Genomic DNA, 14,308 nt, shown 5'->3' on the forward strand with positions numbered 1-14,308 from the left:
TTACGAACGTAGTTCTAATTCTGTTTTTTTCATGCGCGGGATCAGTGCGGGTAGCCAATCAGAGCACAGGATTCGCTTCATCTTGCCCAAGGGCGCTGCGAGCGATGTCATAATTATAATTATAGCCCTCGAACTTCCTCTCACAGGTTATAAATCTCGTAAAAAGTCGGTGTTTTTGAGACAAACAGAAGATCGAATACTTCTGGTAAACGATAACATTAAAGTTCTAGCAAGTGTTAAGAGGCTGTCCGCCTAAGAACGGATAAGGCAAATTTCGGACCTTCACCGATTTCCCTGATTTTTACTGTAAAAGTCGAGACTTCTATCCCATGAACAAATGTTGCGTTTATTTTGAACCAGTCTGGTTTTTTCACTTTTTACGAGATATTTTTCAAGGTGACCTCAAAGGCATCCGGTTTCCCCCCCGATCTCCATAATTTAGCTACAAAAGTCGATCGCTGCTGTAGCCGTATTTTCAATTCTAACGAGCTTTCTATTTTATATGTCTAAGATCAACCTTTTGCCATTACGTTAACGGTAAAATAATTACACTGTATATATTTTTCACTGAGTTACAAATTTTTCAAAATACTTACCTCGAGCACTGAAATTTGTGATGCGTGAGGTACATGTGGTTGAAAGCTATTTTCTCTTATGTGGGACCTAATCTCGAGTCAAATCTATTACAGCCAATAAGCACTTACACCTAATAAGTAAATTATGGAATAAAACTTTTGGGCACTCTTCATGGCGCGCCGCAGAGAGCTTTGCGAATTTAACAAATATTCGCCATTTTGATCGAAACCAAAGATAACACGATCCGCACATGAATCCGATTTCTAAGCTCTAACGGCCTAAAACTGCTTGAAGATAAAATACCAAATCCTTAATGAAGTATCAAATCGATAAAAGTATTGTTTTGTCCGTTTTACATGGCATGGAGGAAATGTTTCAGATTAACCTTTCTCTGTAGTCATATGCAAATTAGCTGCTTGCGTTCCTTGTTTTTCGACACACGCGTCCAAAATAGTTTCCGTAGCAATATTTGACCATGCAAACAATAGTTTCTATAGAAGTGGAAACGTTACTGTTGTATCCCTTTTGGACTTGAGAAACTTACTTAATGTTCAAGAGCGCTAGCCTTTGTTTTCAGTTATCAACGACGTGCCAACGGAATTTGTTGTTGTACTATTTTGCGAAACGAAACGAAACGAAACGAAATTGTACTATTTTGCGAAACGAAACGAAACGAAACGAAATTTTGCGAAATGGCGTTTTTTCGCCTTTATTTAGCAAATATGTCCTCTTCGTCCGAAACAAAATGTTTCCACCAATAAAATGATCAATATTTTTAAGAGCCTGCTTACCTCTCATTTTATTGACCATAGTAGAATTCGTTTCGCAAAGTAGTAATTTTGACAGAATTACTATTTTGCGAAATGGCGTTTTTTCACCTTTATTCAGCAAATATGTCCTCTTCGTCCGAAACAAAATGTTTCCACCAATAAAAAGGTCAATGTCTCTAAGAGCCTGGTCACCTCTCATTTTATTGACCATAACAGAACTCGTTTCGCAAAGTAGTAATTTTGACAGAATTACTATTTTGCGAAATGGCGTTTTTTCGCTTTTATGTAGCAAATATGTCCTCCTCGTCCGAAACAAAATGTTTCCACTAATAAAATGACCAATATTTCTAAGAGCCTGGTCACCTCTCATTTTATTGATCATAACAGAACTCGTTTCGCAAAGTAGTAATTTTGACAGAATTACTATTTTGCGAAATGGCGTTTTTTTGCCTTTATTCAGCAAATATGTCCTCTTCGTCCGAAACAAAATGTCCACTAGTAAAATGACCAATATTTCTAAGAGCCTGGTCACCTCTCATTTTATTGATCATAACAGAACTCGTTTCGCAAAGTAGTAATTTTGACAGAATTACTATTTTGCGAAATGGCGTTTTTTTCACCTTTATTTAGCAAATATGTCCTCTTTGCCCGAAACAAAATGAAAGACAACTACTTGTTTTTGTTCTCGATTGCTCTTTATTGGCTCGGACTTTACTCTTTATTGTTGTTATAATTCTGTTTTCTATTCTGCTCTGTATTCCTTGTATTTTGTTCTGTTCTATTTATGGTTGCCGCAACTCGATTTTATAGCTGACCAACAAGCCACATGCGTGACTGGCAATTCCAGCCGAACTCAATTAACGCTCGATGTTTGGTCAAACTGCTAGGAAAATACGTTATAAGGTGACCAGAGGTGACCAGGCTCTTAGAAATATTGATCATTTTATTAGTGGAAACATTTTGTTTCGGACGAAGAGGGCATATTTGCTAAATAAAGGCGAAAAAAGGCATTCTTGCAAAATTTCGTTTCGTTTCGTTTCGCAAAATAGTATAGAAAACAGAATTATAACAACAATAAACAGTAAACTCCGAGCCAATAAAGAGCAATCGAGAACAAAAACAAGTAGTTGTCTTTCATTTTGTTTCGGGGAAAGAGGACATATTTGCTAAATAATGGTGAAAAAAACGCCATTTCGCAAAATAGAAATTCTGTCAAAATTACTACTTTGCGAAACGAGTTCTATTATGGTCAATAAAATGAGAGGTGACCAGGCTCTTAGAAATATTGATCATTTTATCAGTGGACACATTTTGTTTCGGACGAGGAGGACATATTTGCTAAATAAAAGCGAAAAAACGGCATTTCGCAAAATAGTAATTCTGTCAAAATTACTACTTTGCGAAACGAGTTCTATTTTAGTTAATAAAATGAGAGGTGACCAGGCTCTTAGAAATATTGGTCATTTTATTAGTGGACACATTTTGTTTCGGACGAGGAGCGCATATTTGCTAAATAAAAGCGAAAAAACGCCATTACGCAAAATAGTAATTATGTTAAAATTACTACTTTGCGAAACGAGTTCTGTTATGGTCAATAAAATGAGAGGTGACCAGGCTCTTAGAAATATTGATCATTTTATTGGCGGAAACATTTTGTTTCGGACGAAGAGGACATATCTGCTAAATAAAGGCGAAAAAAACGCCATTTCGCAAAATAGTAATTATGTTAAAATTACTACTTTGCGAAACGAGTTCTGTTATGGTCAATGAAATGAGAGGTCACCAGGCTCTTAGAAACATTGATCATTTTATTGGTGGAAACATTTTATTTCGGACGAAGAGGACATATTTGGCGAATAAAGGTGAAAAAACGCCATTTCGCAAAATAGTAATTCTGTCAAAAATCACTACTTTGCGAAACGAATTCTACTATGGTCAATAAAATGAGAGGTGAGCAGGCTCTTAGAAATATTGATCATTTTATTAGTGAAAACATTTTGTTTCGGACGAGGAGGACATATTTGCTAACTAAAGGCGAAAAAACGCCATTTCGCAAAATTTCGTTTCGTTTCGTTTCGCAAAATAGTATAATTTCGTTTCGTTTCGTTTCGTTTCGTTTCGCAAAATAGTATAAGCCCTTTTTGAAAAGTTGTTCATTTCACTCGTGTTTATTATTGTGGCCAATTTGCCAGATTTGACCATTTCTTCCAGCTATTAGCTAAAGTTTTCCTTTTAAGTGGTTAGCAAGTTGTTCATCATCATTTGTAGAATGGCATCACAGTTGGTTTGTTAGCCTAATGGTAAGAGCGCTGAACCGGCGGTGTTGCAAAAGTCAAGGGTTCGAATTACGTTCAAGCATGAATTTTTCACGTTTATTTTCTCAAATTAAAAGTTTCGTCTATAATTGCGATGAACTTCTTCTCGTTCCGCAGTTCCAATATACTGTATTCATATATTCATCATTTCAAAACGGTATTTGTTGAAGAGGTGAAATTTACATGTTTAATTTTTCAACGTGACTGAGTCAGTGACGCCTGGTCACGCAACATCTAGTTTCAGAGGTTTGTCTTGTCGTCGAACCAAACGCGAATCCCGAAGATATGCAATATGATTGAGTCATCGAGAGTAGGAGAATCCTGCCGGGAGAAATTGAAAAATAATACAAATGATCGAAACTGGCATTTTAATAAACTCCTGCAAAATTCACATATCATTAATTTCTCGAAATTAAGAAAATCACAAACCTATATTCACGCGTAAATGCTATTGACATCTCCCACGGTCAGGGTAGTATTTTTACCCTTTCTTTTTTCTCTTTTAATTTTTGCGAGTTAAGAACATCGCCACAAACTTAATGACGACAAATTTTGAGAGATTTTCGCGAATTTTCTCAGAAGTGATTACGTTAATTCGCTGAGTACAACTATTTATCAGGTTACTTTGAGGCTGTGCCTATTGTTCTAAAACAAACTCGCTCCACAGGCACCATCATTTGTTTTCCTGGGCTATGCGGCTTCTGATATAGTTTAATTAAAGCATTGGCACTCCTGTATAAATGACATCAGTTGTTCAATAAGGTCTTTTTTCCTGTCTCTCGATTTAAATGGTACTTCAAAAAACGAGATTTCTTTGAGCATTGCTACATTAAAAAGACTAAGCTTATTCTCCTTTGCGCACTCGCACAGATTAAAGGCATCGTAGGACAGAGGGTGCTGCGGCTTTAGTTCATTAAGGATGTGTTCCATCAGCCGTTGTCGTTCAGCTTCCTCTTCCTCTAGGGAGAGTTCCTTCGGATTTTGCTTGATTTCTGAGGGTGTTCGTTGCCTTTTTCTGTTTGCTGTAAGGCGAGAGAAAAACCCCTACACTTGGCTCTTGGTAAGCCACTCGTCTCGGTCAAACAACCTATTATTCTGCTCGTCTCTTGCCTTTCGCATATCATTCGAAACTTGCTGAGGGTCAGCTTCTAGCCCTGATTGTTCGCCTTGATCAAAATTTGCTGTTAAATAATTCTTAACCTTGCAACTGAATCTAGTGGATCCTGCTCGTGGCTTGGGTAGGGCCCAGCCCATACTGACAGTGTTTACTGGAGGCATTGAGTCACGTACAACCTGGTGGGTACTAGTTTCGCACTGTGGTTCGTCAGTGATGCTGACTGATGTAGTAAACCTCTCTGCCCAATCTCTACGGAGTTTATCATATACTGTTTCTGACAGCCTTTCATCCTTCACACAATGGTCCCCTACGTTCAAATGTAAATCGAGCTCTGAAAACGTTTGGAAACTCTTCACACATCCAGGCTCCGAACATTCAAACATGTCCATCTTTGAATCGTCCAAATCATCGTCTTCATTTGAACCCTCTGTTCTAGGAACTGTGTATTCATACACACGTGCATTGTGAAAAGGGAAGAACTCCTTACTTACAACGAGAGCGGTGTCCCCTTGGTCACTTGAAACTAGCTGGTCGTAAGAAATCTCCTTGCCACGCCCTATTCCGTACGACCTCCACGCACGTATGCTTTTTTCCCCAAACTGGATGTTGTGTAGCTTGCTAAAACAATCTATCTTGTTCACTTCCAAGGTTCTCTTAGACTCGTCAACTTCACATACGCACGCGGATGTACCTTTCACTGGTCTCTTAGAGAGCGCCTTTCTCATGTCTCCCGCTGTTAGAATGTCGTGTCCTTCGTTGCAGAAACATCGGATGCATGTTTTCATTGGGCACAGGATACGATCACACAATCCTTGCCATACTGTGGCTCTGAAAAGTCATACCGAAAGACTTCAATACCTGCCCGCTGACCGATAAAAGAAGCTGTTAGGAAAACGAGCTCTGTTGCGTCCTGCAGGAAAAAAAAACAGCTCTTGCTACTGAAGAGAGGTTAAGGAAATATTACTGGTAAGATCCTCGATGTCCACTTCTCTGTGGTTGATGATAACTGAATTAGTTGGCGATAAGCGTGCAAAACAAACACTGCTGTTTTACTTAATCAGCGCTTCGTGGGAGATGAAAATGGCCATAAACTCAAAAAATACCTTGCCTTAGAAGTGTGGAATAATATGCTCTTCAGTTAAAAGAGACAGCTCTTTGTGTTTAAGAACATCCTAGAAAAAAAATTTTATGGACACAATTTTAAAGAATGCTAATTTGCATAATTTATTAACTATAAACACAGGTCTATCCTCTTTAGAACACCAATGTTTTCAACTTAACGGCGAAAAAGTCGCATGATATGTATTTTTCAATATAAAAATCCGCTCTTCAGTTTTATTTTATGATTTGTAACAAGTTCTCTGATCCCAAATTTACCTGTTGGTAGGATCGCGTTATCTTTGATTTCGATCAAAATGGCGAATATTTGTGAAATTTGCAAAGCTCTCTGCGGCGCGCCATGAAGAGTACCCAAAAGTTTTATTCCATAATTTACTTATTAGGTGTAAGTGCTTATAGGCTGTAATAGATTTGACTCTAGATCAGGTCCCACATAAGAGAAAATAGCTTTCAACCACATGTACCTCACGCATCACAAATTTCAGTGCTCGAGGTAAGTATTTTGAAAAATTTGTAACTCAGTGAAAAATATATACAGTGTAATCATTTGACCGTTAACGTAGTGGCAGAGGGTTGATCTTAGACATGTAAAATAGAAAGCTTTTTAGAGTTGAAAATACGGCTTCAGCAGCGATCGACTTTTGTAGCTAAATTATGGAGGTCGGGGGGGGGGGAACTGGATGCCTTTGAGGTCACCTTGAAAAATATCTCGTAAAAATGAAAAAACCGGACTGATTCAAAATAAACACAATATTTGTTCATGGGATAGAAGTATCGACTTTCACAGTAAAAATTAGGGAAATCGGTGAAGGTCCGAAATTTGCCTTATCCTTTCTTAGATGGACAGCCTCTTAAAGCTTTACCTAGGTGCCATTAAAGGGGCTCTCCAGTCATGAATCCGTACGTTGTGAGATTTCACATTTTTCATAGTTGGAAAATGAAAAAATTCTCGAAACTGCAAAAACGTTATAGATCCCATTGTGAAGGATTGACCACTTGACATCTGCCTAGTGCATGAGTCACGTTTTGCTCTCGGGTTATGACAACCTAATTCTATAAAAGGTGAATGAATATGGGCACAAACACACAAATGTGTAATAACATCTTCAATGAGGAACTCAAGATGTTGCTTTGGAAAGCTTTAAGTTTGATTTCTCTGCTAAACAGTTTTTTATCGGCAGGTAAGGTTTTATTTGCAGCTTCAATTTAGTGTTGACTGCTAATCGGAACGACGGAACAGTATTACTCATGCAACTGATTCTTTAGCTGACAGCCTTTACACTAAAAATTCATTACCTTAGCTCGGGATTCATAAAAACACTAAAAGTATATAGCGAATCTTCCTTTGGATTGCAAACCTGGCGGAAAATTTTCCCTGCAACACGACGAAGTGTGCAATATCAAAAGCTCTTTCGGGCACTTCTGTAACTTTCTCATTGCAAAAGAGTTTCAAGTCATACTCTTTTGCGCTTTTGACACGCGAGCTACAAATTAAACTCTCTGTGTAACTTCACTGACATCCAAAATTCAAAACTCTCCGCGCTCAGTTTCATTCAAGCGCATCTTTTTTTTTTTTTTTTAGGATCACGTTATGTTGCGATTATGTTTCGCGCTGATATTGCGCGAGCCCAACAAGAAACTCTCTGCGACATCATCAACATTAGAAATGGGCGACTTTCGCTTCATTAGCGATCGAGCCAAAACAATTTTCCGACTAGGCCTTTGTTATAGATTGTGCTAGGGAAAGTATCATATTGTGCCACTAATATTGCTCCATTTTTCTCCGAATTATACTTAAAACAATGCTCGTTTTTAAAAATTACGCAACTTTTTCTTAAAGTATGCTTCTCAAAAAAGAAACAAAAAGACAAATCCAAATGACATATTTATTGTTAATAAAGCATAATATTTATTTTGAGCTTTATACTTGCCCTGATAAAACATAATTAACTAATGCACTTAATTCCATACTAGAAGCGGTGAAAAAATGGTCGATGTTAGTTTTATTCGACTCCATTCTGTTTCCTGTGAAAGTGATAACTGGACTGACACAATCTTTACTTACGGTGTACCCAGCCTTTAAATGGCGAACGACTCAGTATTTCTGTCACTTTATCCCCCCCAAAACATTGTAACTGAAAACAGACTGAACAATGGAACGAACTTAGCTGAACTGATTGTTCGGTTCCGGGTTGCAGTATCTGTTACAGCTCCAGCTTTAGATGTATACATTAGAAGCGAAGGGTACAGTGATAGAGGAAAGACATCGTTCACACGTGGAATTGCTTATATCAAGGTGAACGGCAAGGATTACTCCCGTCACGGCAGAGGGCATAACGTTGTTGTTGTGGACGGGGCAACAGGTGTGTGTATTATTAAGGTATTACTTACATTTAGTTATGATTAGGGAAATCTCGACAATATAAGCAAGGAAAAAGCTCCTTGGCTTAGGCAAGATCTAAATGGCGTCTGCGTGCTTTTCAATCTAGTTATTATTCTCAGCAGAGTTATAAGCCAAAGAGCGAATATTGTCGAATAATCCCCGAGAAAAAGTCGAGGACATTTTCCGACCACAAAAACCGGCATATAAACCGTGCACAACATTGAGCTGAACTTCGGACGAATGGTGTTTCGTGGCAATTTAAGAAATGAACATTAAAGAAATGGGCAGCCAACACCCTTCATTTTGGCTAAACCTAAATCATTTCTCTCTCAGCCTCAAATGATGTATTTTATTATCCAACTACACTTAGACGAGTACAAATAACGCCATAGACGAGTACAAATATCACGCGGTATTTGTACTCGTCTATTGTAGAGTACCGGTTAAACAGGTTTTCTAGCATCGCGCAAACGAAGAATTGGATTGTAGTTACGAAAAAAAAAAAAAATGGTCGACAATTTGAATCATATTTCCGACAACGAAGAGTCATAATGGCTGGAAAATATAGGTCAAAGTTTTTTAGATGAATCGAACGAAGAAAAACAACTTGACGACCAGAAAATTTCTTCATTTAATGACGAAAATAGAAACAGCAACACGACAACGCGCCAATTCCGTTCCGCTTCGCATACTTCTGTCACGCCCTCCTCGTAAAAAAAATATCCGCGAAATTCGCCCGCACTGAAATAACAGTTTGGCGTGTTGGATAATAAATAACTTATTAGACGTTTTGTTGTGTAGTATCGCTGAGTATTTTTACTCGTTATTTGTATTTTGACGAGCCCGTAGGGCTCGTCAAAATACAAAACTACTCGCCCTACGGGCTCGTCAAAATACGGCACAACTCGTAAAAATATTCAGCGATACTACACAACAAAACGTCTAATAAGATATATGTATTACGCATTGCTTGCTCTGATTGATTTATTTGATCAATATAAATCTTCGCTTTACTTATTAGTCTTGAATTGAGTCATATTTTTGTCCAGGACTTTTGCACTTTCTTGATTCAGTGCAAAAGAGGATTTAAATTTTTTTTTTTATCTTTTATAATTCCTGGTTCTCAAACCGGCCATGTTTTTTTTTTCTCTCAGGTGTCATTCTTTCTTCAAAAGTTTTCGACACCCATGGGAAAAGATATGCTGGTGATAACCTGAGAGATCACCTCAAAAGCATTAAAGGAAAGTAAGTAATTTTATTTCAGGTTTATGGTGTAATTCTAGCATTTTAGCCTTGGAAAATCACACCTTTAATGTGATGCCTAACTCTTTTTAGCTTAGGTATCATATAGATTTTTAGAAATTACGTTTCTCGAACAGAGGACTCACCGGTGTAATGATCACTTGCGGCCATGTAATCTAGGACTACTTTCGGTCGTAAGACGAGTCGGGCGAGCGGTTACCCAGCTTTTTCTATACTTTCGTTGATTCATCTAATTTTGCAGTGCAGTTATTTTCAAGTCAGTTAGAGAATGTCGAACACATCATTGGTCTAGCCTTTATTGTCTTGACAACAACTGGGTTGGAAAATTACCTGAACAAACTACATTAAAGAAATCACTGAGAAACCGAAAGAACTGAAAGACGTCCTAGATTACTTCGCTGGAAGTGATCTTTACGACCAGCTTTTTGACATTTTTTTTCCTGCTGGCACTTAACTCTCCCAGTCTAATACCGCTTACACCAGAAAAAAATGTTTGGAAAAACCAGATTTAAGTGAGTGAAATTCAAAGAGAATCTCTTGGTTCGTGTTAGAAGTCAACCATCAAGAGCTGACCTTTTAATTCTCTCCTGTGGATTATATATTTTGATATTTTTCCTTACTTTAGCAAAATTGTTTTGGTCGCCGTTCAAGAAGATGGCAGCCAATATTCCTCATCGGCGGTTAACGCTCTCAAGATGCTGGGGGCTCGTGGTTCTGTTCGAGGAAGCTATCGATCTTCTTTTGCATTTGTTGGTTACGCAGGCACAGGACAGCAAGCATGGGTAAAACAGAAGCAGAACAACAGATATCGAAGGCCCAGTGAAATAAGTCAGAAAATTCCCCTTTCATCAAGTATGTCAACTCGGTATAGTGTAATGCTCTAAATGTCTATACATTTGCTCAACAAGTGAATATTTAAGATCGCTCAGTGCCTCTTTGGTTCTACAAGGTGCCGATGTACATAAATCAGTGAATTGAACATAATATTTGGGTTTCTACCTTGATCGACCAGTATTCAGGAAATGACGTGCTTGTCAGTTCAATCAGCCCTCTTACTCACATTAGGCGAACATTGATTGAGAGAGGCGCAAAAAGGCGAGAGAGGATGGGAAAAATCATGTACAAGCAATTGTAGAGACTTGTGACAATCTTTCTGTGACCTGAGTTTTCTTCCCAGTGAGTCCAAAGAAAGCAACTTTGATCATAGGAAAAATAACCTTGTCTAACTTGCAGGAGACTATAAATGCCAAAACCAAACTCTACAGGGAGACAACGGCGTTATTTACTCACCTAACTATCCAGAAAGGTACCCAGATGGGCAATACTGCATGTGGAAGATCATGGTGAAAGCATCTTTTCAAGTGGCATTAATGTTTACCCACTTCAGTCTACAATCTGAAAACAACACGGACGCTGTTTGTTTGTACGATGGCACCAACCAAACAGAGAAAATGTTAGCAGTGTTCTATGGCGGTCAGCCTCCCCCCAGGAATGGAATTTACTCTTCCTCAAACAGCCTTCTTGTAGTATTCAGATCAGATGAGAATGGCTCCTTCTATGGGTTCCAAGCTTCTTATAGCGCTGTTAAGTGTTCTGGTAAGAGTATGTTCATTGACAGTGATACAAAATAAATATATAAAAGTTTGAGATGTATCCAAAGAAAATCCTCGAAAAATGAACTGATTCAAAACACTTCGACACAGAACTTAGATCAAGCCCTAATCTATAGCACTAGTGAGTTGTATCGCGCAGATTGAGTACTGTTTAAGTGCACCGACGGTAAATTTGAACTGCTGACTATTTCTAGACATGAAAATTGATTGTTATTCCTTTCCTTGATAAACTAGGCACTACAAGCGAATGAGGCGAAAGACGATAGCATTCTGCGTGATTTTATCGTATGTTAACCTGTCATGTAATGTTACAAATGAAGGAGAAATCAAAGCTTCGTTGAACTTGTGAAAACAGGACGTGGCTCTCCCGGGCTTGAACTTTGCACCCTGAACTGAGATTTGTTAATGTCAATTTAGTTTGCAAGGCATGAATATATCAGAAGAAAGCTCATATATGAGTTATTAATCAGAATATAGTGCAAAAAGTCAGCTGTTTTATTTGACCCCTTGTATTTGATACATTTGTAGGACCCCTTGGAATGGAGAGTGGCGCGATTTTGGATGCGCGAATAAGTGCGTCTTCGCGAATGAATAACAACAGCACACCAAGACAGGCGAGACTGAACTTCATTGAACAGGGCAGCAAGGAAGGGGGATGGTCGTCTCTTGTAAATGATCGTGAGCCATGGCTTCAGGTGGATCTTGGCAGTTACACCACAGTGACAGGTGTGGCGACTCAGGGGAAGAACTCTTCAAAATTGCGGCAGTGGATAACAACTTACACGTTACAATTTAGTTATGACGGAGTGATCTTCCAGTTATACAAAGAACCTGATAAAATGTCAGCTAAGGTAAAATCTCTTTGGATGATAGTTTTTTCCCCTATTTTTAAAAAAAATGGTTTAAAGTGTAACGAGTAAGTGAACCTTTGGACCTACCGACACATTCATCTCGTTGCATCAGTATTTTTAAAGTTTGTACGTGAGCTCCTGTTGAGTGAAGGTAGGGTTTCTTTTCAAGCTCAGTTGGTTTTGTTTTATACAATCAGGTACTCCACGGCAATCAAGACAGTGATACAGTTGTGTATAACAAGTTGATCTCACCAATCAATGCTCGTTACATCAAGCTATTGCCAGTCACGTGGCACAACCACACATCACTCAGAATGGAGCTCTATGGGTGTCAAGGTATTTCATGAAATCATGGTCTCTTACTGAGAAAAAACTGCAGTTAAGTGTTTCTAAAGAAACCACAGTTCAGAGACACAAAGCGTTGGTGTGCTTCTGGTGCTTGAGGACGAAATTATATATTGTGACATAATCGAGAATAGATTAAAAGAAAACGGTACCAAGAAAAAAATTGTGTACAAAACTGATAAGAAAATCCATTTTTCTAAGTTATTTTCCTTTAAAATAGAGAAGAGAATCTTGTTATCTTATTTTATTACACGACTCGGGCAGTCAGAAGGCTAATAACTAAAATCAACCAATCAAAATGCTGTATTGCCGGTCCAATATTCTCTCAGTGTTGGACCGGGCACTGTCCCGAATGGTCCCGAATGATACCGCACTTGTGTCCCTTTGAACTTCAGTCGTATAATAAATCTCTTATTAACCAAGCTTGCTCGGGACCGTACTGGAAGAATATCGGTCCTCGGTCTTTTTTGTACGGACCTCGCTGCGCTCGGTCCGTACTGTCAAGACCTCAGGCCGATATTCTCCCAGTACGGCCCTCGCGCTTGGTTAATAAGATATATTTACTCTTACTTAAAATCTGTAATTTTTTCAAAAACATAAGCGGGTGTTTGAAGTAGTAGTTTAGAGTTCCAACTCTATATAATTCTAAGCGCTTAGTTGCCTCTAAAACTTATGCACGACTTATTATTTCTATTATTCTACGATCTGTTGTTTTACAGACCCACAGCAACGTGTAATCTGTACGTTTCATAATATAAAGAAGCCAAAAATTGTTACTGGTGAGGTCAACCACGCGTCTGACCTCCAACAGATCATAAGTAGGGACCAGTTAAAATTCGCGTAAAAACTAAGCTTATCGTATGAATCATGATAGGTTAGAGTGAAGAATTGCTGTTTCGAAAGTGTCAATCAAGCACATTTTTTGTTTCCTTTCTGATCAAACCCATTCAGGTTGTTCCTCACCACTTGGCATGGAAAGCCAGGTTATCTCCGATAGTCAAATTACCGTCTCCACTCAATGGTATTACAATCCTCCTAAATCTGCACGGTTGAACTTGGGCGGCTGGGTTGCTTATAGTGCTAATCGTAGACCATGGCTTCAGGTGGATCTTGGAACTTACTCAACTGTGACAAGTGTCGCAACTCAAGGAGTGAACTGGTTCTGGCGGAGCTTGTGGCCCTGGCACCATTACAACTTATGGATAGTTAGTTACAATTTACAATACAGCGATGATGGAAAAGCCTTTAATTTTTACAAAGAACCTGGAGAAACGCTACCTAAGGTATACACAGAAAGTAATTTAAATAATCATGGATTGAGCATGATCATGTGAATGTTTCAGTCTAAGCTGGGTTTCATGATAGAAGGTGCTCACTTTGTTATCACCTTGGGCGTAATGCTATGTTCAAAACTTCTAGTGTGTACGTCCTGAAGTGAAAAAGGCGATTACAAGTCTCTCTAAAATTATGTTGTGTATCCTTTTCACAGGTGTTTAATGGAAATCAAGACTACCTGTCAGTTGTGCGTAACAAGCTAAAGCAGTCAATCACAGCTCGTTACATTCGATTCAAACCTTTACGCTGGAACGGTTATAGAGTCGGAATGCGAACCGAAATATATGGTTGTCTAGGTATGTTCCAAATATTATTTTATTCAGGATAATTTTTAGGAAATAGATATTTCTCATGGGGAGGGGGAGCTCTAAACACATTCGAAGCTCAACGGAAAGAAACCCTGTTACAAGGTTGATATCACATTTCTCTTAGCTAAGGCCAAAGCCATACTGTCACATCAGCTATTAAACAAAATATATTTTTTGGCCTTTTTTTCTCGCTAAAGGAAGGTTAATTCTATTTTAGTTTTATCTGTTACAGTAAATTATTTGTAATTTGTTCGTGGACAAACTGTAAGTGTTTGTAACGATGATCGCGTGACCGTGACACACACTTTTGTCA

At 38.4% G+C, this 14,308-nt stretch overlaps 2 protein-coding genes across 2 annotated transcripts in view; one reads left to right on the plus strand and one right to left on the minus strand.

Annotated features, from left to right (window-relative positions):
- Nucleotides 1–4,429: 4,429 nt before the first annotated feature.
- LOC148734852 (uncharacterized) lies at nt 4,430–5,689 on the minus strand. Its single transcript, XM_088752056.1, has one exon. It carries the CDS (start codon nt 5,561–5,563, stop codon nt 4,706–4,708), a length of 858 nt encoding a protein of 285 aa, XP_088608182.1. The 5' UTR covers nt 5,564–5,689; the 3' UTR covers nt 4,430–4,705.
- Nucleotides 5,690–10,223: 4,534 nt separating this feature from the next.
- The window catches only part of LOC111342321 (uncharacterized), a 32,776-nt gene continuing 28,691 nt past the window's right edge, over nt 10,224–14,308 (plus strand). Inside the window, exons 1-6 of the mRNA XM_022949392.2 lie at nt 10,224–10,395; nt 10,777–11,139; nt 11,685–12,007; nt 12,205–12,343; nt 13,304–13,635; nt 13,842–13,983. Of these exons, the coding sequence (XP_022805127.2) occupies nt 10,239–10,395; nt 10,777–11,139; nt 11,685–12,007; nt 12,205–12,343; nt 13,304–13,635; nt 13,842–13,983 (1,456 nt within the window). The 5' untranslated portion in view covers nt 10,224–10,238. The remainder of the gene's footprint in view (nt 10,396–10,776; nt 11,140–11,684; nt 12,008–12,204; nt 12,344–13,303; nt 13,636–13,841; nt 13,984–14,308) is intronic.

The sequence above is a fragment of the Stylophora pistillata genome, chromosome 3 (assembly GCF_964205215.1).
Source record: "Stylophora pistillata chromosome 3, jaStyPist1.2, whole genome shotgun sequence".
In the NCBI taxonomy this organism is placed as follows: domain Eukaryota; kingdom Metazoa; phylum Cnidaria; class Anthozoa; order Scleractinia; family Pocilloporidae; genus Stylophora; species Stylophora pistillata.